General features: G+C 38.2%; 1 protein-coding gene across 7 annotated transcripts in view; it reads left to right on the top strand.

The window, feature by feature from the left end:
* Nucleotides 1–25,482, top strand: part of MAP2K4 (mitogen-activated protein kinase kinase 4) — a 119,755-nt gene that overhangs the window by 72,307 nt on the left and 21,966 nt on the right. For 4 of the 7 annotated variants that reach the window (XM_070395106.1, XM_070395105.1, XM_070395111.1 and 1 more), the window contains 4 exons: nucleotides 2,180–2,299; nucleotides 7,499–7,540; nucleotides 20,421–20,540; nucleotides 24,439–24,490. In XM_070395106.1, the coding sequence (XP_070251207.1) occupies nucleotides 2,180–2,299; nucleotides 7,499–7,540; nucleotides 20,421–20,540; nucleotides 24,439–24,490 (334 nt within the window). The remainder of the gene's footprint in view (nucleotides 1–2,179; nucleotides 2,300–7,498; nucleotides 7,541–20,420; nucleotides 20,541–24,438; nucleotides 24,491–25,482) is intronic. The other 3 variants (XM_070395108.1, XM_070395107.1, XM_070395110.1) reach the window with 2 other exon arrangements.

The raw sequence follows: 25,482 nt of genomic DNA, 5'->3' as shown, positions 1-25,482 counted from the left end.
TAGTATATTTACACTTGCCAATATAAACATACAAATAAAATAGCAAAAAAATATGTTTTTAAAACTTTTAATAGTGAGAATTCATTAATAGAGGGCCATTTGCTTTTTCTTCCCTGTTTGTTTCTAATTATCAGGTCTCTGTCTTTTAAATTTAGATTAAAAAAATAATTGTCTTCCCAACTTAGTATTTTTACAGCTGTACTTTTAAAGTTATATATTTAAAGCAGGAATACATGTAGTTGAAATGTTTATAAGAATTATCAATGTCAAATTTTGAACAAATGCACATTGCACCAGTAGGCTATTTTGACTTTTTAATAGCATCATTTTTGAGTGCACATGTTGATTTACAAGCAAGATTGTTTATTCCAGAACTATGAAAAGATAGACAGGAGAGAGAGAGAGAAGGGACATATTTTAATTTTGAAAGTACTACTCTTATTTTGTTTATATATTTTTTTTATTATGTCTTCTTGTTTATGCAGTGAAATTTCATGTCAAAGTTTTAAATAAATCAGCATATATGGATGGATGCCAGTTAGTAAATTTTATTTGGTGTGAAGTACTATAGCTAGGAGGCTCTACATTTTAAATAGCAAAATTAAATTTGTTTGTATTTGAAATGCATGGAATTCCTATTTAGTGTGGAAAAATGAAAATGAGAGAACCTGCTTCTAGTCCTTACGTACCTGCTTATTGTCATGTCCCATGGAATACACCTCTTGTATTCTCTCTGTGCCTCTGGTTTCTCTTCTGTAAAATGGGCTCAAGAACTTATTGACGCCTTCATCCCTTTCAAGAACATTGAGGACAGATACCTTGAAATCTTTGGAAGACAAAATGCCACCTTATGTATTTTTTGATACTAATTTGCCTTGTAAGTATGTGCTATGTATTATACACAGTGGCGCGGTGTGACATTTTGAATTATTTTTATGAGAACAAAAGTTGTTTGTATGCCTTAATGTTAAACCATAACTTCGTTCTTAATGTTTTATAATTTCTGAACTTCTATCTCTGTAGTGCAGTGAGATCTCTCCCTTTGGCCATCTCCATGCCCTATACTGTTCGTGGGTAGAACACGGGGATACTAATTTTTTGTGGCAGTATTTTAGGATTGTGCACAGAAGTTGTTCTGTAGATGGGTTAGGAATATACCCCAGGTCTGCAGTGTACAGAGCAGGGCCTCGTCAGCTTAGGAAAAGACAAAGAGCCCTCTATTCCTCAGTTTTAGGTTATTTTTCAACATGTTTATGTTGTCCTGCATTCTGACTCACGGTTTGGAAAGTCAGGGAGAACTTTTTGAGTTTACCATTCAGGAAGTGGTGAAGGGGAGAATTCCAGGTCAGGATTTTGGAGACATGGATAGTAGGCTGTGTGCTGCCCCTACAGTAGTTCTCGCTTTTACCTGTTCTGAACTGTGTTCTATCTCTAATGAATGAGGATGCTATGGAACAAGGATCCCAGGAGGGAAGAGGGTTGTTCTTGCATTGAATGCCTTGATTTCATACAATTCTGAAATGGTCATTAAAGCATCTATGAAGCTATCTCTAATTATTCACATGAAAACTGTTTAAAGTATAGTCCATTATGATTTAAAGTATAGTTCCTTATGATTTTCTTTTGCACATGGTTAATTTTCATTACCCAAGAACTTTGTTGCATAATTTCTAACATCATCAGTGAATGCTTGTGTTTAGAGAGCCTGGGTCCTTTTAAGAGTTATTGAGTACTATTGTATTAAAATGTAATAAATGTCCTATGTCCTATTTTGTTTTTCTGTGGTAAAAATTGTTCTTGTAAAGTATAACAAAGATAATCACTTTCATGTTGGGTTAGTATTTGCAAAGTTTGCTTAGAAATTTTTTTAAAAAATATATTTTATTGATTTTTTACAGAGAGGAAGGGAGAGGGATAGAGAGTTAGAAACATCGATGAGAGAGAAACATCGATCAGCTGCCTCCTGCACATGCCCCACTGGGGATGTGCCCACAACCAAGGTACATGCCCTTGACTGGAATCGAACCTGGGACCCTTGCATCCGCAGGCTGACGCTCTATCCACTGAGCCAAACCGGTTAGGGCTGCTTAGAAATTTTTGATCTTTCTGTGGTAGTGGTTTTCTCAAGCTTCTGTCGTTGTTTTATGTTATTATGACATCTTTTGTCATTCTTTTCCAGAGAATTCGGTCAACAGTGGATGAAAAAGAACAAAAGCAACTTCTTATGGATTTGGATGTAGTAATGCGGAGTAGTGATTGCCCATACATTGTTCAGTTTTATGGTGCACTCTTCAGAGAGGTAGGAATGAACTATCTGGGTTTTTAGCTGGCAAATGAATATCTAATTGGGATAAATCAAGGAGTGGCAGGCTTCAATCTTAATGTACAGTTAAATGCCATACATTAGTAATAAGTTAATTTCTCAGTAGTTTAGTATATAGCCTTGATAATCTATACCAGTGATGGCAAACCTTTTGAGCTTGGCGTGTCAGCATTTTGAAAAACCCTAACTTAACTCTGGTGCCGTGTCACATATAGAAATTTTTTTATATTTGCAACCATAGTAAAACAAAGATTTATATTTTTGATGTTTATTTTATATATTTAAATGCCATTTAACAAAGAAAAATTAACCAAAAAAATGAGTTCGCGTGTGACCTCTGACACGTGTGTCATAGGTTCGCCATCACTGATCTATACATAAATTTCTACCACTTATTTTTCCTTTTGTTAAGGTGTGAATCTTACACTTTAAAAAAATGGCTGTCATTTGTGAATCCCCTATTTCCTTGCTTCATTTATAAATACTTTCTCTTCTTTAAGAGGATCTAACCCACAACCTTGGTGCATTGGGACGATGCTCTAACCAACTGAGCTACCTGACCAGGGCTTGATGTACCTTTATTTATTTATCTATCTATCTATCTATCTATCTATCTATCTATCTATCTATTTATTTAGTTTCCATTGCCCAACAAATTGCTTCAAAAAGAAACCCGCTAAGACAAATGTCAGAGATTTTACTGCCTTTGTTTTCTTCTAGGAGTGTTATGGTTTTGAGTCTTACATTTAAGTCTTTAATCCACTTGGAGTTTATGTATGGTGTAAGAAAGTGATATACCAGGTGTACCGGTTAATAATGCGGATTTTGTAATCAAAGAAAACATGATAATTTCAAGAGAAACATCAAAAGTGCTTTATTCTAAGTAATGTCCATCGCTAGCTACACATTTCCCCATCTTATGGATACCGTCCCAATAGAACTTTTCTTGTTTTGAGGCAAACCATTCAGAGACCCAATTTTCCACTTCTTCATATGTTTTGAAGTGCTGCTTAGAAAGTGCGTGTGCCATCGATCAGAACAAGTAGTAATCTGAAGGAGCAAGGTCTGGTGAATACAGCGGGTGGGTTAATACTTCCCAGGCAAGATCTTTTAACGTGTCTTTAACTGGTTTTGAAGTGTGTGATGGTGCGTCATCATGAGGCAAAATTACTTTGCTGTGTCTTCTGGCACATTCTGGTTGTTTCACAATCAAAGCGTGGTTCAAAGTGATTATTTGTTGTCAGTAGTGATCAGGTTAACGGTTTCACCTGGTTTTAGAAGCTCATAATATAGCACACCTTTCTGATCTCACCAAACACAGAGCATTGTCTTCTTTCCGAAGTGATTTGGCCTTGCAATCAATGTTGATGGTTGACCTGGATCAACCCATGATTTGTGCATTTGGGATTCTCAAAATAAATCCACTTTTCATCACCAGTTACAATTCAATGCAAAAAAGACTTTCTTTCGTGCTGTTGAAGCAACATTTTACTGATGACTTTTCGGTTTTCCATTTGTCTTTCGTTCAGTTGATGTGGCACCCATTTTCCTTCCTTTAAAATCTTTCCCATTGCTTGTAAATGATTGGAAATTGCTGAGCAATGTTTTAATCTTTCTGCAAGTTGTTTTTGAGTTTGACACGCATCTTCATCCAATAATGCTTGTAATTGTTGGTTTTTAAACTTTTTCGGTTGACCTGGACGTTCTTTGTCTTTCACATCAAAATCATCACTTTTAAAGCGTTTAAACCAGTGTTCGCAAATATCTTGAGATGGAGCATGTTCACCATAAGCTTCCTGAAGTATTCAGAAGCACTTTTCTTCAAAATAAAGTAATGAGTTATAATTTCCTGCAAATGCTCTTTTTTTGGCATGAAATTCGATATTTTTAAGTGTAAAAATATCTATGATGTTAACACCTTCAGCAAATTTGACATATGAAGTTTTGAAGGTCGTTGTCAATACAACAAAATAGCATACATATCAAATTGTATATATATCAACATATGTGTAACTCCCATCTATTGAAAAAAATCCGCATTATTAACCGGTACACCTAGTAGTTTTATTTTTTCGCATGCACCTGTTCAGTTTTTCCAGTATCATTTATTGACTAGACTGTCTTTACTCATTGTATCTTCTTGCCTCCTTTGTCAAATATTAATTGACCATATAGACATGGGTTTATTTCTGGACTCTCTATTCTGTTCCATTGACTTATGTGTCTGTTTCTATTCTAGTATCATGCTGTTTTGATTACAATAGCCTTGTAATATAATTTCATATAAAGTAGTGTGATACCTTCAACTTTGAACTCTTAAGCATTTTAAATGCTCATTAGAAATACCATTCTCATTTTGAAAATGTTCAGATGTGCTGAAACTGTATCACAAAGCCTTGGGTTTTTATTGTAGTTATTGAAACTTAAAATAAACTGTGTTTTAAGACAGAACTAAATGTATACTGACTAGAAGTATGAAACCTTGTGATTGGAGAAGACCTTAGAGGTTAATCAATTAATTCTCCACCCAACCCTAAAATTTACTTATTTATGTATTTGTGTGTGTGTGTGTGTGTGTGTGTGTGTTCTTAATTGGTAACTCTAGTAACTGGAAGAATACTACTTCATGATAAAGCCTATTTCTTTGTTCAATTACTAATTAACCACTGTTAATTCTATACTTGTAGTTTCTTCTTCCTCCTGTCCTTATACTTTTTAATGAGTTGAATATTCATATATTTTTTTACTCAATACATTGAATTTCTTAGCTTACTTCACTATTTCACATCAGTATGACATTGTATCTATATATAGTCATGCATTCAGGTACATAACTGTATCCTGGGCCTAAATATTACATCAAGTTATTTTGTTAGTAAGGTCATGAGTCTGGAACTTGTTTAGGTTGCACAGGAATCTTGGTATCTCCTCTCCCCTTCTTTTACCAAACCATAACTTTATTCTTCATAATCACTAAATCCTTTTTCAATCTTATGCAAAAGAGTTGTTATTTAGGATTGGACTAGATCTTCTCTCCTAACTGGATTCATTAGTCAGCTTTTCCAGTGCTGTGTTCACTAAAGTCTCCCACTGGCTCTACCTTCACTGGAATTCACCTCCCTATGCTTGAACATGCCAATTTAGTGCTCCTGTTCATTTATTTAGTCCTTCATTTAAGCAACATTTAAATATCTAGCCCCAGGCTAAGTAGTGTGGAAGTTTGATTTCATGAAAAGAAGGCAGGGTAAGTGATATCTACAATTGAGAACTTACTGATAATAAAACAAAATCTTTTTATAAACAAAAAGAATAGGATCTGAATGGTATCCTTATGGTTTCTCACAAATAGCTGGGTAAAATTCAATTTTACATCTCAGGAAGGTCGAAGGGAGTTGAGATAAGCAGTTATAAGCACTAGCACCTATTGAATGCTCTATCGTTTTCACATATATTATCATCACAACAGTCTCAGGGAGTTTGGTGGTATTATGCCCTTTTTACAGAGCGGAAACTGAGATTTGAGTACTAATTTGAAAAATGTCGCACAGCCACTAAGTGTCACAGTTGGGAATTCAGAGACAAAGTTCTCACTGTTCATTCATTATATACCACAGGTGGTCTAGGGATGAAGAATTTTTAGCTTAATTTAAAATATAGCCTTTTTAAACATTACAACTTTTAACTATGATAACATGAAATCTTAAGAACTATACAGTTAAGCTGTATATAGTCATAAAATGCCTAGAGTGAACTTGAACTTCTCCCCCAAATCTTAGAATAGAAGAAATAATAGGTACTTTCTCAATAATAAAAAAATGAAGTTTTAGAAGCAGAAAGTTCATTTAAAGAGTGCATAGTCAGCCTATCTGGTTTGACTCAGTGGATAGAGCATCGGCCTGCAGACTGAAGGGTCAAGGGCACATACCTCAGTTGCAGGCTCAGGCCCTGGTCGGGCCTGTGCGGGAGGCAGCTATCAGGTGTCTCTCTCACACCAGTGTTTCTCTCTCTCTGTCCCTCCCCTTCCCTTCTACTCTCTCTAAACAAACAAACAAACAATAAATAAATGGAAAAATATCCTCTGGTAAGGATTAACAACAAAAAAGTGAGTAGTCAAAGTTTGTTTTCTCAAGTTACAAAGGGTAAAAATGTCAAACAGATTTAATAAGGGTTTAGAGAAACACTTTTCTTTCAAGATTGATTACTTAAAAATAAAGATCTTTTTTGGCTACATGACCTTCAGTTTTAGTAATAGACCCAAAATTCTGGGTTTATGACAGGAAAGAATGGAAGTGTTTGTGCAGTCAGGACTTTTTGCCTTACATCACTGTGTGAGAGACACGTGCTTTTAATTCTGTCACTGTGAGAAACCCTCCAGAATATTTCACATAATTTAGTGTCCATAAGACATCAGGTTTTGGTCTGGTTCAGTCACCATCAATCAAGGGGCTTGTGAAAAGGTATTTTTCTTCTTGTAGCTACTATGTAGAGATTAATCTTGCTATTGGGTAATTTTGAGCCTTTGTAAGTTCTATAGCTTTATTTAGAGCAGTGAATAAATAATACTTATTACTGAAGTTGGTAACTTATATGTTGCCATTGTTTCCAACCATGTATACTTCTTTCTAGGATGGACCTAAACTCAAATAAAAAGCCCCAAGTTCAACTTGGATTCGATTAAGTAAGTTATTAAGACATCCAATTGCACAGGTTTCTAAATTCGTTTTCAGACTTTGTAGACTGGGAAAAGAAGAGCTTGGTAGTACTGAAAAATTAAAGTAACTTTTAGCCTATAGTTTACTTAAAGGCTTTTAATATATAAATTGTCAGAATTTAATAGCAAGGAAATCCTTAGGTTGAGGTTGGAGAAATTCTAGTGTAGGAAATACTGTTCTGAGTAAGTTCTGATTGTAGAAGTTCATCAGATTATATAAAAGTGATATTAGCTGAATTTAGTCACCTTCTCTTTCTACTCCCTCTTCTCACGTTCTTCTTTCTCTTTCCTTCCCCCTTGCAAGTTATAAATACAGCTTATGGAGCTAATGTTGACACATGATAAACCACACATATTTAAAGTATACAATTTGATATGTTTGGACAAATGTATGCACCTGTACAGTTATGACCATACTCAAGATAATGAACTTCATCACTCACAAGTTTCCTTGTGTCCCACAGGTAATACACACTTCCTTTCTGCTGTCAGCATCCTCAGCAACCGTAGGTCTGCTTTCTGCCACTATAGATAAATTTGCATTTTCTAGAATTTTGTGTAAATGGAATCAAACAGTATGTACTCTTTTTTAAAGAAATTTTCTTTTACTCAGCATAATTATTTTGCAATTCATGTTGTGGCATGTCTAAATAGTTTGTTCCTTTTGATTGTGGAGTAGTATTAGTTTTCCATTGCGTGGGTATACCACAGTTTGTTTATTCATTTGGGTTGTTTCCAGTTTTTATCTATTATAGTAAAACTGCTGTGAGTATTTGTGTACAAGGATTTGAGTGGACGTATGATTTTATTTCCCTTGGGTTAAATACCTGGAAGTGGGATGGCTGGATCATATGTTTCAGTTTTTTTAAAAATGGGCAAACTACTTTTAAAAGTGCAATTGACTTTTGAACAACTTGAGGGTTGGGGTGCTGACCATTGAGAATTTGCATTTAACTTTTAACTCCCCACAAACTTAACGAGAGTTGTCCCTCAGTATCTGCAGAGGATGGTTCTAGGCACTTCACCAGTACCCAAATCCAGAGATGCTCAAGTTCCCTATGTACAATAGCATAGAACAATGCATGCAGTCGGCGCCCTGCATTCTGATTCCTCACTGCAGATCCAAAATAACTGTTTTCAATCCACAGTTGGTTGACGAGGAGGATGTGAAACCAGGGATATGGAGGGGTGACTGTATATTGAAAAAAAATCTGCATTTAAATGAACCTTCAAAGTTCAAACCCATGTTGTTCAAGGGTCAACTGTAGTTGCATTTGCAGCTTCCAGTGGTGGTGGATGAGTGTTTATTTCTTCCACATCTCAACAGTTGGGGTGTCTGTCTTTTTAATTTTTAGCCACTCTAATAGATTTAGAGTGGAATCTCATTGCATTTTTAATTTTCATTTTTCTAATGACAAATGCTGTTAAACAGCTTTTCCTGTGCTTACTTGCCAGCTGTCTTCTTCAATGCAGTTTCTATTCAAATCTTTTTGTCATTTTCTTAATTGTTTTGCTTATTTTCTTACTATTGAGTTTTGGGAGTTTTTAAAAAAATGTCATTCCGGATACAGGTTTATTATCTATCTATCTATATAAAAAGCCTGTGGTCGTGACGCCCTCATGCCATAACGACCAATCACCAGGAGGCTGCCTACACGGCAGGCATGGGCGGGTGGGCGGGGCTGCGTGCACAGTGAGGTGCGCAGGTGGGCGGGGACTTAACACTGCGTCCCGCGGGTGCCAGCAGGGGCTTGATCCTGTGTCCCTGTGGGCGCTGGCGGGTCTGGGTCTCACCTGATTTAGAGGCGTGGGTGGGCGGGGCTGCGTGCATGGCGAGGCCCGTGCAGGTGGGTGGGGACTTGACTCTGGGTCTTGCGGCGCTGGTGGGACTTGACGCTGCATTCCCGTGGGCGCCGGCCCAGACTCTGACAGGAGAGAGGAGGGAGTCAGATACCCACACCCAGGACTTGACTCTGGGTCTCGTGGCGCCAGTGGGACTTGATGCTGGGTCTCTGCGGGCGCCGGCAGGGACTTGACACTGCGTCCCCATGGGTGCCGGCCAGACTCTGACAGGAGGGAGGAAGGAGCTGGATACCCGCAATATTAAAATATTTCCTCTAATTAATCCCCTTTTAATGTGCATGAATTTCGTGCACTGGGTCACTAGTCAGATATATGATTGCAAATGTTTGTCCCCCTATGTCTGTGTCTTATCTGTTATACATTTTAAGTGTTTTTAAAAATATATATATTTTTATTGATTTCAGAGAGGAAGGGAGAGGGAAGGAGAGATACAAACATAAATGATGAGAGAAAATCATTGATTGGCTGCCTCCTGCACGCCCCCTACTGGGGATGAAACCCGCAACCCAGGTATGTGCCCTTGACCGGAATTGAACATGGGACCCTTCAGTCCGCAGGCTGACGCTTTATCCACTGAGCTAAACCAGCTAGGGCTTAAATATTTATTTTAGAAAGTGAAAGTTTTTAATATTAATGTAGGACAACTTGTCTGTTTTTTTCTTTTATGCATTGTGCTTTTGGTGTATCTAAGGAATTTTTGCTGAACTCAAATTTTCTCTTATGTTTTTCTCTTATACTTTTATAGTTTTAGACACCACAATTATATTATCCATTTAGAATTAGTTTTTATGTGGTGAGAGGTGTGGATTGATGTTTGCTTTTTTTGCATTTGGATATCCTTTGTAGCTTTGCCAGAAATCAGTGTGTGGGTCTATTTCTGGACTATCTAGTCTGTTCCATTCATCTGTTTTGTCTCTCTTTGCACCAGTTTCACACCGTCTTGATTATTCTAGCTTTATAGAAAGTCTTGAGATCATGTAGTACTTAATGGTCTTTAAAATTCATTTTTCTTAAAAAATAAGTTTTAGGTAGTTGAGGCCCTTTTCGTTTCCATATAGATTTTGGTATCTGCTTGTCAGTTTTTATAAAAACAAATCCCCAGAATTGTTGATTGGGATTATTTTGAATCTATACATCTGTTGGGAGAGTATCAATATTTTAACAGTATTAAGTCTAATGACCCATTAAGATGGTATTTTATTTCATTTATTTACATCTTTAAAACATTTATCAGCAATATTTTATAGTTTTTACCATATAAGTCTTTCACATTATTTGTTAAAGTAAGTACGTGATATATTTTGATGCTTTAATAAATGAGATTTTAAAAAATTATTTCCTCTTATGTTGTGACTAATACGTAGAAATACAATTGATTCTTGTTTTTTTTTTGTTTTGTTTTTTTGTTTATTCCCGAATTTATATCTCCAACCCTGACTTCTCCCCTGAAATCTAGACTTCTACAACTGCCTAACCAATATCTCCATTTGGATATTTGATAAGCAACTCAAAATTAAGATGAGCACAAATTGAGATCTCTCAACTTACTACCTCACTTCCCAAACCCTCATCACCCCCAGGATTTATCTCCACAATTGGTCCTATCAGCCTAGGTACATAGGCCAAAAAGTCAGGAGTTATCTTGATTCCTCTTATTTCCTTACATTCCAATCAGTAAGTTCTACTGGTTCTACCTCCAAAATATATCCTAATACCTATGGTGGCCTTCCTTGCCATCTCACAGCTATAATCCTGGCCCAAGCCACAGTCTAACCAGTCTTTCCATATCCAGTCCTGCCCCTGTAGGTTCATTCCCCATGCAGCAGAGTGATTTTAAATGGTAAATCAGGTAACCTTACCCCAGAGAATTGCACTGAGAATAAACTTTGCATTTTACTTGCAAAGCTTCACACTATCTGATTGCTACTTACCTCTCCTTTATGGCTCTGCTCTTTGCCTACTGTGTTCCAGCAACAGCAGACAGCAACCTTCTTTCCATTCCTAAACAGATAGGAACAGGTAAACTAAGCTCAGTCAGGTTCTTATGACTTTATACTAGCTATTACCTTTGCATGGGATGCTGTTCCCTTGGACAAAAAAAAAAAAAAGAGAGAGAGAGAAAGAGAAAAGGAAAAGAAAGACAGAAAAAGAGAAGGAAAGAAAAAGGAAAGGAAAGAGAAAAGGAAAAAGAAAAAAAAAAAGCTGGCACCTTGGCTGGTGTGCTCAGTGATTAGAGCATCGCCCCACACACTGAAGAGTCTGGGGTTCAATTCCCAGTCAAGGGCACCGTACTTGGGTTGCAGGTTCCATTCCCACTTGGGTTGAGGTGCCTGTGGGAGGCAATCAATCAATGTGTCTCTCTCACATGGATCTCTCTCTCTCTGTCTCTATTCTTGTGTGTTGTTGTTGGTTTTTTTTTTTTTTTTTTTTTTTTATCTTGTGTAGTGCAACCTTATTAAACTCAATGAATTTTGGAAGCTTTTTGTAGATTTTATCACATTTTCTACGTAGATTATCATGTTATCTGTGAATAAAGAGCTTTTATTTCTGTCTTTCCAATTTGGGTCTCTCTCACTCTCGCTCTCGCTCTTTCTCTCTCACACTCTCTTTCTTTTCTTTTTTCTTCCTTCACTCCCTCCCTACCTCCATTTTTGTTGTTGTTTTGTTCTTTTTCTTTCGTTTCTTATTGCACTAGCTAGATCCTCTGGTGCACTGCTATTGGATAGAAATGGTGAGAGTGGACATCCTTGTTATGTTTCTGATCTTAGGAGGGAAGCATTCAGCCTTTCACCATTAATTATGATGTTAGCTGTAGGTTTTTCATAGATGCTCTTTATCTGGCTGAAGAATTTCCCTTCTGTTACTAGTTTGTTTAGAGTTTTTTTCAGGAATGGATATTAGAGTTTTGTCAGATTGTTTTTATACATTCTTGAAATGATTGTATGCTAAATTTTTCTTTTTTTAAATAGATCTTTATTGGTCAGATTATTACAGTTGTTCCCCCCATAACTCCCCTCCACCCAGTTCCCACCCCACCCTCTGCCCTTAACTGCCCCCCACTGTCCTCATCCATAGGTGTACAATTTTTGTCCAGTCTCTTCCCCCCCCCACACCCCCCCCCAGAATTGTCAGTCCACTCCCTTTCTATGCCCCTGATTCTATTATATTCACCAGTTTACTCTGTTCATCAGATTTTTTATTCACTTGATTTTTAGATTCACTTGTTGATAGATATGTAATTGTTGTTCATAATTTTTATCTTTACCTTTTTCTTCTTCTTCCTCTTCTTAAAGAATACCTTCCAGCATTTCATATAATACTGGTTTGGTGGTGATGAACTCCTTTAGCTTTTTCTTATCAGTGAAGCTCTTTATCTGACCTTCAATTCTGAATGATAGCTTTGCTGGATAAAGTAATCTTGGTTGTAGGTTCTTGGTATTCATCACTTTGAATATTTCTTGCCACTCTCTTCTGGCCTGCATGGTTTCTGTTGAGAAATCAGCTGACAGTCGTATGGGTACTCCCTTGTAGGTAACTGACTTTTTTTCTCTTGCTGCTTTTAAGATTCTCTCTTAGTCTTTTGCTCTTGGCATTTTAATTATGATGTGTCTTGGTGTGGTCCTCTTTGGATTCCTTTTGTTTGGGGTTCTCTGCGCTTCCTGGACTTGTAAGTCTATTTCTTTCACCAGGTAAGGGAAGTTTTCTGTCATTATTTCTTCAAATAGGTTTTCAATATCTTGCTGTCTCTCATCTTCTGGCACCCCTATAATTCGGATGTTGGTACGCTTGAAGTTGTCCCAGAGGCTCCTTACACTATCTTCATATTTTTGGATTCTTTTTTCTTTTTGCTTTTCCGGTTGGGTATTTTTTGCTTCTTCATATTTCAAATCTTTGACTTGATTCTTGGGATCCTCTTGTCTGCTGTTGGATCTCTGTATATTATTCTTTATTTCAGTCAGTGTATGCTTAATTTCTAGTTGGTCCTTTTTCATATCCTTGAGGGTCTCACTAAATTTATCAGTGGTTTCTAGAAAATTCTTGAAAAACCTTATAACCGTGGTTTTGAACTCTATATCCAGTAATTTGCTTTCCTCCATTTCTGTCATTTGTGATCTGTTTCTTTGTCTCCGCATTTTGGCTGCTTCCCTGTGTTGATAGAGTGGCTTTCTGTGCTAGGTGTCCTATAGGGCCCAGTGGCTCAGCCTCCCCAATTACCTGAGGTGGACACTCTTGGTGCACCCCTTTGTGGGCTGTGTGCACAGTCTTGTTGTAGTTAAGCCTTGATTGTTGTTGGTATCACTGGGAGGAATTGACTTCCAGGCCAATTGTCTGTGAGAATCAGCTGTGTCTATAGTGGGAGAACTTCTGTGCTGAAGACACCCTTCTGGGGCAAGACTTGCTTCAGTGGGGCTTTGGTGCTCACTGAGTCTGCCCCCTGAGTGTGTCCCTTATGGATCTGAGGAGTTGTAATCTGGATGGTCCCACTCTGACCACTAGTTACACGGGCTCTTGGATCTCTAAGGAGAAGCTAATTTAGCCTCTGCCTGAGGCTACCCAGCAGGAGCTACGGAGAGATCTGCAGATTCCTCTTCCTTGTTTGGGGTTTGGAGGTGCTCAGATGAGGCTCAGCTGTGAAGCAGTGCAAGCTGCTGTGGGGCCTTGAGCCTTCTTTTGGATGTTCTGGTTCTCTATGACCCAGCTGCAGTTTGTTAGGTAATTTTAGATCTCAAAGGGCCAGACCATTCATATGCAAAAGCCTCTGCTCGAAGCTTGGGTGGGGCGGTGTCTCAGGGAATCAACAGGTCGGAGCAAACAGCTATGGCTGCTCCTCAGTCCTGCCCTAAGAGGCCCCCGGGTCTCAGTGTCCCTCGGTAATCGCTGCAAGCACCTCTGAGAAAGCTGCCCTCGAGTTCCGCCCGCTGCCAGACAGTCCAGTTTCTCCCCGTATGAGTCTGGGTCCCCAGAGACTCGCCTGGAACTGGAGTCAGGGCCATTGGGAGCTTGGGACTCCCTCCCGGTTGAAAAAGACACTGGCATCCTCAGTTGCCAGCCCTTTCCGAGCGCGCGCCTCCTTACCTCTGCACTTTACTTCCGCACCTCCTGAGTCTCAGTGTGCTTTTCTCTTTCCTTCTAGTTATAGAATTTCCACTCAGCCAGCCTTCCTGTGGTTCTGGGTGATGTCTGTTTTGTCTTTAGTTGTAGTTTTGAAGTGGTTGTGTGAGGCAGCAATTTCAGGTGTTTACCTATGCCACCATCTTGGTTTCTCCTAAATTTTTCTTTTTAAAATATGGTAAATTACATGGATTGCTTTTCAAATGTTAAACCAGCCTTGTCTTTCTGGCTTAAAACCACATGATTATTATGTATTTTTTTTATATATTGTTAAATTTGCTAAAATTTTATTTAAACTTTGATATATATGCCATAAGAGAAATTAATCTGTAATTTTCTTATAATGGTTTTATTTATTTTTTTGCTTTGTATCAGTGTAATGCTAGCCTTATAGAATGAGTTGGGAAATATTACCCCATTTTCAGTTTTCTGGAAGAATTTATGGAATTGGTATTATTTCTTCTGTAAATATTTGATAGAAATCACCAATGAAGCCATTTGAACATGGAGGTTTTTTTTGTGTGGGAAGATGTTGAACTACAAATTTGATTTCTTTCAAAGATAGAACTCTATTCAAGGTATCTGTTTCTTCTGGAGTGATCTTGGGTGGTAAATTTCCTTGAAGAAATTTGACCCTTTCATCTAAATTGTCACATTAATTGGCATAGAATTATTTATGATATTTATTTATTATCATCTTAATATTTGTAGAATCTATAGTGATGTTTCCTCCCTCTCCCTCTCTCGTTCATGATGTAGGTAATTTGCACCTTCTCTGTTTTTTTCCGATTAGTCTGGCTAGAGCTTTATCAAATTTATTTTATTTTTAAAATTTATTTTTTATTGATTTCAGAGAGGAAGAGAGAGGGAGAGAGAGTTAGAGTTAGAAACATCAATGATGAAAGAGAATTATTGGTCAGCTGCCTCCTGCATAACCCCCACAACCCGGGCATGTGCTCTGATCTGAAATCAGGCGTGACTTCCTGGTTTATAGGTCAGTGTTCAACCACTGAGCCACACCCGCTCAGCTCAAATTTATTAATGTTTAAGTGATTCAACATTCAGTTACATTAATTTTCTGTTTTGTTTTTCTCTTTTCTAATTTAATTTTTTTATTCTGGTCACTCATTTTCTTTTTTTCTATTTGGTTTATTTTGCTCATTTCTTAAGGTAGTTCTTACTTTTTTAAAAAACTATGAAATATTTCAAACATACAGAAAATTGCATGGAATAGCAGTGTAGCCACATCACAGATTAACATTTTGGCATATTTGCTCTTTATTTGTGTTTAAATTATAGATACAATAGAAGTCCCCATCCCATTTCCCCTTTTAATCTCCCAATCTAAACACTACCTTGAAATTAATGCTTCCTTCAATTTGTTTTTATTTAGGCTTTCCATATATGCATTTCCCCCCCTAAGTAATACATAGTATTGCTTTATGTATTTTCCAAGTTTACCTAGGTGGAATCATCCTGTTTGTATCTTCCATAGCATAGTATTCAAAATTTGTCCCTGTAAATAGAGATCTCTAATACAGGGTGGGGCAAAGTAGGTTTGCAGTTGTGAGTACACGAAACTGAGTTTATTCTTGTATTATTTACCCTGTGAACAACTGTAAACCTACTTTTGCGCCATCCTGTATAGATTTGGTTAATTTATTTGAACAGCTCTGTAATATTCTGATGAGTAAATATACCACTTTTTAAATGTTTAATAATTTTAATGTTGGTAGTTTCTAATTTTTTGCAATTATGAAAGTAAAAATGAACTTCCTTTTGCATGTTTCCTTGACAACTTAGGTTACAGATTCTGTAGAATCCATACCTAGAAATCCAGTTGCTAGGTTAAATGGTAATGAATATCTTCAACTTTAGTGGATGTTGTTGTATTTCTATGTTATACTAACTTATATTCCTACTAGTCAGAATGGTAATTTCTCTGTCAGGAATTGAACTCAGTTGTCAACACTGGAGACTGATAGTGGCGTACCTAGTGTGTGGTTTTCATAATTAAGATTGCCTCATGGTCCAAGTTGGCTCCTAGAGTACAGCTGTCATGGCCACAGGTGGGAAGAGAAGAAGGAAGAACTAAAAGGGCTACCCTGGAATCAGCAACCCTTTGTGCTGACATTTCATTGGCCGCCCTACTTTACATGGAAGACTGGGATATGTAGTGTTAGCTAAACACTACCTTGAAATTAATGCTTCCTTCAATTTGTTTTTATTTAGGCTTTCCATATATGCATTTCCCCCCCTAAGTAATACATAGTATTGCTTTATGTATTTTCCAAGTTTTCCCCACCCTGAAGTCTTAGACTTTCAAAACAAAAATGTTTCAAACGTTTGTTTTTCAAAAATTACATTGTACAGTACAAAGGGTGGCACATTGTACAGTACAAAGGGTGGCATGTTGGGTAGGACATGTGCATTTGTTGTCACAGGTCACATTGCTAGTATCTGGTACTATTAAATGTTTCAGTTTGGGCAGTCAGGTGGGTTTGAAGTGGTATCTTACTTTTAAAATTACATTTACCTAATCACTGGTGAAGTACAGAATTTTTTACTTGTGTGTTCAGGTTTTCTTTTCTGTGACTTGCCTCTTCATATACCTTTGCCATTATTCTATTAAGTTTTGTCTATTCATAATTAATTCAGCATATGCTTTATTATCCAGGGTATCCTTTGTTTCTTTACATCCAAAAAGATGTTCTTGTCTTATTTTTGAACTTTTGGTATGGTATCCTTTATCAGACAAAAATATTCATGATAGTGGAGTTAAAGTTGACAGGTCTTACTCTTTGTGATTTATTCTTTTCACATATATACGTGTATGGGAGGAAATTTTTTCCCCACCCTGAAGTCTTAGACTTTCAAAACAAAAATGTTTCAAACGTTTGTTTTTCAAAAATTACATTTGGGAGTTTTTGTATTTTTGTTTGTGCATAACTTGAGGTAATGGCCAAATTTAACATTTTTGTGTATGGAAGGCTACTGGTCTCAGCAGCATTCATGGACTAGTCCATCCTTTTGTCACTGCTTGCTTTGCTACATCTGTCATAAATCCAATTGCCTAGGTGCACGGGTTTTCAGTCTCATTCACTGGCATATTTACCCTGCCCCCATCTTAATACCACCATCTTTTATTGTGAACGCTTTATATAAAGGTCTTTGTCTAGTAGATCAGTCCCCCTTTTAAAAAGTTGTGTGAGCTATGCTTGGCTCTACTTTTCTACATAAGTTTTAGGATAAGCTTGTCCTGGTGCATGATAATTTTGATTAGAATCTAACTAAATCCTTAGGTTACTTTGGGGGGGAATTTGGCATCTTTATGACGTTGAGTCTTCACATTTGTAAGCATGTTTTTCCTCTGTATTTAGTCAGATTGTTATGTCCTTTAGTAACATTTCATACTTGTTTTTGTAAATGTTTTGCTTCTTTTGTAAGATAAATTCTTAGGTGTTTTAATAGGTTTCCTTTTTATTGTTAGTGGTGTCTCTGTAAACATTTTTCTAAGTGGTTACTGGTGATACATAAGGATGTTATTAGTTTTATCTAGATTTTGTCTTTAGGAACCCTTATCTCGATCTTAGTAGTTCAATTTTTCATTGTTCCCCCCGCCCCCCTCTTCTTTCAGTAAATCCACATTCAGTAATTTCTGCTTTTGTATTTTGGTCACCTGGCCATTTTGTCTGTCATGTGAACATAGAGCTATGCTGCTGTCCCTGGTTTTTGAGGCAGCTCAGGCCATTCCTTTTTATTTTTTTTAAATGTTGCCTATTCTCAGTTATGGCCAAAAGGAACTACCGGAAGAAATAAGAAATTTACATTAGGTTATGTGCCTTAGAAACTATAGACATCTTCCTCTCTAATGCTAATTGCTCCTTTGTGCCTGCTCTTCTCATCCTTAGTCCTTCATTTACTTCTTACCTTCACTTCCCTGGTTCCCATATTTTTCTTTCTCTTTTGGTTGCCTTTCTATTTTTCCACCCGTCCCTCTCCTCCCTTTATTTTCTTAGCTATAGTTTTTACCACATACCAGGCACTTTATTTTGTGTTTTGCATATGTTTGCTCCTTTGATCTTTATCACAGTTCATTGAGGATGGTGGAGTGATCCATTTCCTAGATGAGGAATTGAGGAGCCCAATCTTATATAAGCAGAAAGTGGGAGAGTCTGGGTACTAAGTCAGGCCTGCAGACTCTAATATCAGTGGTCTTTCTGCTTCACTACACTACTGATGTTCAATTCCTCCCTTACTGTTTTTCTAAGTAGATGAGTTAAGTATAATAAAAATTCTAGTAATTCTATTGAGATGATGTCTTTAGACTAAATTAATTCAAGTGTGTGTTTTGAGTGAAGGGTGTTACTCAATCTTTTGTGAGAGTCATTCTGTAAAAGCACTCAAAATGAAAAGAGAGAGAGAGAGAAGAGACTTAAAAGAAAGAAATAGAAGTAAAAGTTCATGTCAAGTATGCTTTACCATAAGTATTCTCCGAAGCCCTGGGCTACATGCGTGCTCCAGCAGGTGGTCCTGTTGTGAGAGCGCTGTGCTCACCTGTGTCCTCGAAGCATAGGTCCTCTCTTCTTACAAGGTTGGTGTCCTTGCATTGTAGGTGTTGATAGGAGAAGGGAGTTAAGTACACTGGATTCTATTTATGGCTATATCACTAATAGCAGTGTTGTTCTCGGCAAGCCATTGTCCTTTTAGGGGCATTCATCTCTAATCAATGTAGGTCAGGCATGAGGGGAAGATTAGTGGTGGAAAGTTTCGGAGGGTACAGCTGGATCCATAGATTAGTGACAACATACAAAATAATTTTTATTTATTTTTATTTTTTAAAATATATTTTATTGATTTTTTACAGAGAGGAAGGGAGAGGGATAGAGAGTTAGAAACATCGATGAGAGAGAAACATCGATCAGCTGCCTCCTGCACACTCCCTACTGGGGGTGTGCCCGCAACCAAGGTACATGCCCTTGACTGGAATCGAACCCGGGACTCTTTAGTCCGCAGGCCGACACTCTATTCACTGAGCCAAACTGGTCAGGGCCAAAATAATATTTAGGTAATTTTTTTGTATCATCCTGATAGTTGTTTTCACTCTTACAAGGTACTTTGTAGTACTTGTTCATGTGTGCAAATACTTTTATCTATATATATAAAAGCCTAAGTGACCGTCCAACCGGTAGGGGGCAGGTGCTCAGTGCAGGAGCGAAAACCACAGGCATGGAAACATGGAACAGACTGATGAATCTCAGAGGGGAGGGTGGGAAGAGATTAACCAAAGATCTTATATGCATCTTAGAGGCCCGGCGCACAGCCTGGCCTGCGCCCTCTCGCAATTCGGGACCCCTCGGGGGATGTCAGAGAGCTGGTTTCAGCCCGATCCACGCAGGCCAGGCCTAGGGACCCCACTGGTGCATGGATCCGTGCACCGGGCCTCTAGTGGTGTTATAATCATGGTATTACTTAGCGTCTGCATTTTGCTCATGCATACCTCTCATGAACTGTATCATTTTAAAAAAATTTAATTTTAGATAATTCCTTTAATGATGTACCATTTCCTCTTGTGGGATAGTTCAGTGGTTTCTAGTTTGTTTTTGTTTTTGTAATTTCTGGACTGTTTCTTTAAGTTAGATCCCAGTCATAATTCTGTCAAAGGGTATAAATACTTTTATTTCTCTTGCTTTATTGTCCAGTTGCCTTCAGACTGTTTTAAAAACCTCTATAATGCTGCCATCAGTTTTTGAACGATTCAGTTTAATTATAGCCAGCATTCATTCATTTAAGGAATGTTCATTGAGCCCCTGTCCTGGTGGAGTGTAGGGAATGTAGATGAAAAACATAATAAAATAAATGTTATATTTTATATTAAAAGATGATACGGGTCATTCAAAGAACAACACGTCAAGGCAGGGGGTTGCTGAGAGTGGGATGACTTGTAAACTGCTCCAGAGAAGGTGCATTTGAGCAATAACTTTTGAGGCATTGGGTTTGCTTTATGTATTTTCTTCTGTCTCTCTTTTATTTTATTTACTTATTAAGAAGTTTTTATAGTATATCAAGATAACTGTAATCTATTTTCTTTGTTAGTGAGAATGAACAGTTTTCCACGTTTTCTATTTGTATATTTAATTATGGCAATATTTGAAATTCGTATAAAGCTCAAAAGTTTTCTATGTAAGACTGTTCCTGTCTTTACAATTAAGAGTGGGGAAAATTGGGCAAATCAGTTTGTGTTTAGCATGAGGAGAATGTTCTGTCCAGAGCTTTAATAAGGAACCAAAAATTTCTACAAGATTTTTTTTAAAATGAAGTTTTCTTTTTGTTAATTGTATTTCTGTTTTAAGTGAAGGAAAAATGGTACATAATATGATGTATAAGAGTAACATATTTGTTATTTTATAGGGTGACTGTTGGATCTGTATGGAACTCATGTCTACCTCGTTTGATAAGTTTTACAAATATGTATATAGTGTATTAGATGATGTTATTCCAGAAGAAATTTTAGGCAAAATCACTTTAGCAGTAAGTACCTGGTTTTCAAATTGTTCATTCTCTATGTGCTCATGTAAAGATGCTGCTGGCATTTGAATGCACATGCCCAGATATCCTTCACAGAATTTTACTGACTTTCCTGGAGGATCACTGGTAAAGGGACAGAGACTGAACCACTTCTGTGGGGTAATTGACACAATCATAAGGAACTATTTTCAAAATGTGGTCTGTAGTACAGAATCACAAGCAACCACAATAGATTGTGCTGTCAGTAAGATTAGAACAAGCAATTTTCTGTTCCCTTTCCACTGTTGGTTTAACTATTTTTAAATATGTTCCCTTTTCCACTGTTGGTTTAACTATTTTTAATATGTTTTAAATATGTATTATCATGCTTATGCCTAAATTAATCAGAATCACAGTAGTATCCTTGAAGTCTCTTAAATTAAAACTCTTCGTGGTTTAAGAGTTGGGCTATGCAGACTAAACTATTTAAATTTTTGACCAGCAATTTCAGTAACCACCATTATTGCTTATTTGGTCAATTCACTTTTACCTGAATACCAAAACGAAAAGAGGTACTTTTTTACTTATGTTTTTATAGTCTTGAAAGTGGGGTCATGATTATTTCCTTTCTTGCTTTGAATCTTTTAACTAAGATTAAAATTATGAACAAAGGTTGTTCATAATTATTTTTTCTGGAAATAATTTTCTGTGATAGCATAAAATTAATAAGATTCTTAGAAACCCCTGAGACTCTGATCACAATCTGGCTTAGTGGATATGTCAACTAAATTTTATAGGAAGCTGTAAGATACCTAGTTGCATTTAATTTCCCTACTCTCCCTTTCCTGCATCCTCAATATCCAGCATAGGTTGTCTGTCCATTGCATTTTATCCTACTTAATCATTAATGTTTAATGTTAGTTTAAACATTAGTTTAAAAATTACAGGTCTCTTGTTAATGTTTTAAGTTATTTAGCTTATTTAATGCTTAAAATTAAACTTTTAATTAGCTAAATGTTAAGATATATACCCTTACATATATTTTATAAAAAGAAGCAGAGTTTTACTAGAAACTTGTTAATTATTCTGACTGGTCTAGGAAATTTTATATTGATCAATTTAGTCATCTGTCTCCAGTATACCATAGCCAATATTATCTTGGCATTTGTTAGTATTCATAGAAACAATAGTAGCATAATGAAAACAGCTAGTGATTATTGAATGTTTATTTATATCAGGCCAAGATCTTATGACATTTTATCTTCATAGCAACTCTCTATGGTAAATAGTGTAACTTGTTTACAGATGACAGATCTGAAATATGGAGAGATTGAGCAATTAATTTGCTTTGAAGTTTATATAATTTTAACTGGTAAATGCTTTAAGCCCAGGCAGCCTAATCCCAGAATCTTGTTTTTAACCACTGTACAAGGTGATTATGAAGTTAGAAAACATAGATAAAATTATTTTATTGTATAATGAAATATGTGTAGTGTATGTATACTAATAAATAATCTACACTAATAAAAGAGAAACATGGTAATTAGCGTACGACCGCTACCCTTCCCATTGGCTAATCAGCATATCCTTATGCAAATTAACTGTCAGCCAAGATGGCGGCCGGCAGCCAGGCAGCTGGAAGCGAACATGAGGCTTGCTTGCTCCAGGGACTGCAGACTGCAACGATCCCCGCCTGAATTGCCGGCCTCTGAGCTGCAACTCTAAGCAACTATGTACTATGTTGCAAATAAGAAGCTGAAACCAGCTTTCAGCCAGCCGGGATCTCAGAGCTGAAGTTATACATTGTTTCGATTATAGAACGGCAACAAACCAGATACGAAGCCTCAGAGCTAGAGCCAGAGCTAAAGCTGGCCCAGAATAAAATAAAAAAAGAGAAAAAAAAGGAGCGGTTGGGAGCTTCAGTCAACAACCGCCAGCCTGAAAGCAGCCCTCAGCCCCTCACCCAAACTGGCCAGGCACCCCAGTGGGAACCCCCACCCTGAAGGGTGTGTGACCAGCTGCAAACAGCCATCATCCCCTCATCCAGGCTGGTCAGGCACCCCAGTGGGGACCCCCACCCTGAAGGGTGTGTGACCAGCTGCAAACAGCCATCATCCCCTCATCCAGGCTGGCCAGGCACCCCAGTGGGGACCCCCACCCTGATCCAGGACACCCTTCAGGGCAAACCAGCCTGCCCCCAGGCCTCTATCCTATATAGTAAAAGGGTAATATGCCTCCCAGCACCGGGATCAGCGTGACAGGGGGCAGCGCCCAAACCCCCTGATCACCTTGCAGCTCTGTGTGTGACAGGGGGCGGGGCCACAACCTCCCTATCCGCCCTGCTCTGTTCTTGACAGGGGAAGGCGCCCCAACCCCCTGATGGGCCCTGCTCTGTGTGGGACAGGATGCGGCGCCCCAACCCCCCCCCCCCCCCCCCCCCCCCCCACACACACACACACAGGCCCTGCTCTGTGTGTGACGGGGTAGAGCCATAACCTCCCCATCGGCCCTGCCCTAACCCCCTGATCGGCCCTGCTCTGTGGGTGATAGAGGGTGGCGCCCCAGCCCCCTGCTCCGCCCTGCTCTGTGTGTGACAGGGGGTAGTGCCCTAACTCCTCTATCAGCCCTACTCTGTGTGTGACAGGGGGGAGCTCGCCAAACCCCTGATGGGCCCTGCTCTGTGCGTGATGGGGGAGCTCCCCGACCCCCTGATGGGCCCTGCTCTGTGTGTGACAGGAGGCAGTGCCCCAACACCCTGATTGGCCCTGCTCTGTGCATAACGGGGTGGCGCCGCAACCTCCCCATCGACTCTGCCTTGAGTGTGACAGGGGGCGGTGCCCCAACCCCCCAATCGGCCCCACCCTGAGCATGACTGAGGGTGGCATTGCAACCTCCTGATCCGCCCTGCTCTGTGCATGATGGGGCGGCGCCCCAACTCCCCAATCAGCCCTGCTCTGAGTCCGACCAGGGGCTGCACCTAGGGATTGGGCCTGCCCTCTGCCACCCAGGAGCAGGCCTAAGCTAGCAGGTCGTTATCTCCTGAGGGGTCCCAGACTGCAAGAGGGCACAGGCCGGGCTGAGGGACCCCCCCCCCCCCCGAGTGCACAAATTTTTGTGCACCGGGCCTCTAGTGTATTATATATTTGCCTATGTTTCTAGTCTTGGTGATCACCTTGTATATTAAGCACAACATTTAAAATTACTTTAATTTAAATCTCTCTTTTTAAATTCTTACCTGAGGATATGCTCATTGATTTTTAGAATGAGAGAGAGAGAAACTTTGATGTGAGAGAAACATTGGTCAGTTGCCTTCCTGTTTGCTACCAGACTGGAGATTGAACTCCCAACCTAGGCATGTGCCCTGAATGGGAATCAAACTCGCAACCTTTGGGATGGCGCTCCAACCAATTGAGCCACCCAGCCAGGTCGATTAATCTCTTCTTGCTAATTAATAACTCCATGAACTCGCAAGCCTGACTGTTGGAGACATTAGAGACACATGGCTCTGCAAAAGTTACTTTGAAGGCTCAGCACCCAATGAGGGTGAATGATTGTGAGAAACTGAGACTTTGGAAGAACTTAACTAAGTCAGGGTTGATAATGGATCCAGCCTGTTGGACTTTTCTTATACTACATATTTCTGTTCTTGAAGAGTTTGAAGATATAAGAAATATAATACAACTTGTTAATGACTTACTAAAAAATTGTAAGTTACAGGGTTTTCTTTTTAGCTGTCAGGGCAACTAAGTTTTTAAATTTAAAATCAACATTCAGCATCTTCAGTTAACAAAAATTGCACAGGATGTTGAAACATTAAGCTTACAAGAATGCAATGGGCTTTGTGGGCTGTTACTTAAGGTAAACTATTGTGCTGTCTGATTAAAAGGAAATTGTTTATCCCATCTCTGCTTTTTCTCCACAGACTGTGAAAGCACTAAACCACTTAAAGGAAAACTTGAAAATCATTCACAGAGGTGGGTACAGAATTATTTTTTTATAGAACAACTATTCCTTAATAGGGAAAAAATATTGAAAATTACAGTGCCACTTTCAAGCAAAACCTACTATATGTATCCTAAAACTTCACTATTAGGGTTTTTTCCCTTTGGGGGTCTATAAATTTTAGTCTACCTTATTAATATGTTGGGCTTATAATTGAAGGAGATTTTGCTGTAAATTCTTATTATTCTTAGTTGAAAAGTTATTATTCATTTGCCGATAGATAATTAGTGTTTCTCTTGTATACTACTAAGGCGTGAAGGTGGTCCTGTGGGCAGTCAAAGGAGAATCAGAGGGTAACTGCCTTGTGTGTTGCAGGCACACTACTGTCCCTGTGAAGTGCTGCAATCAGAGATTCCTTTAATTGGAATTGCTGTAAAGCATTTGTATTTGTGAGAATAGTGATCTTGTCCTTATTAAACACACATTCAAAAATTTTAAACATTTGATGTAGATCTATTGCATGACAGTGGCAATCCCAAGTTTAATTCAGCACATAGACTAAATAGTTGCTCTGGTATCCTGACAGACCTAAGACAATATGTGACAGTATGTGATTCATCCTGATAGTAAATAAGTAGGAAAGTCAAAGGTCATATTCAGAGAAGTGCAAAACCCTGAATTCTAAGTATCATAGTTTCTAGTGGTTAGAGAAATTAGTAATTGGGACATTTATTTAAGTAATTTTAGTTTGGGGTTGACCCTGGTCCAGAAATTAGTTAACCTTGAACATCAAAACAATTCATTTATTTTTGCCTACCTGATATTTTTAACATAAAATAATGAACTTTTCTTCATTATTTTATGTTAAAATAATATTAGGTAGGCTCCTAATTTCCTTTTTGGCCTAAAATCATGTAGGATTAGGTCCCTAAACAAAATTATTTTGTTCCTCTCATAGTTCATCTTATTCTTGTTTTGGGGTTTTTCTCTCCCTTTTTGCTGTGTTCTGCAATTATGAGAGTAT

The sequence above is a fragment of the Myotis yumanensis genome, unplaced genomic scaffold, assembly GCF_028538775.1.
Source record: "Myotis yumanensis isolate MYYU_CA2020_CCGP unplaced genomic scaffold, mMyoYum1.0.hap1 SCAF_16, whole genome shotgun sequence".
Lineage (NCBI taxonomy): Eukaryota > Metazoa > Chordata > Mammalia > Chiroptera > Vespertilionidae > Myotis > Myotis yumanensis.
This window is presented reverse-complemented; position numbering and strand designations above follow the sequence as displayed.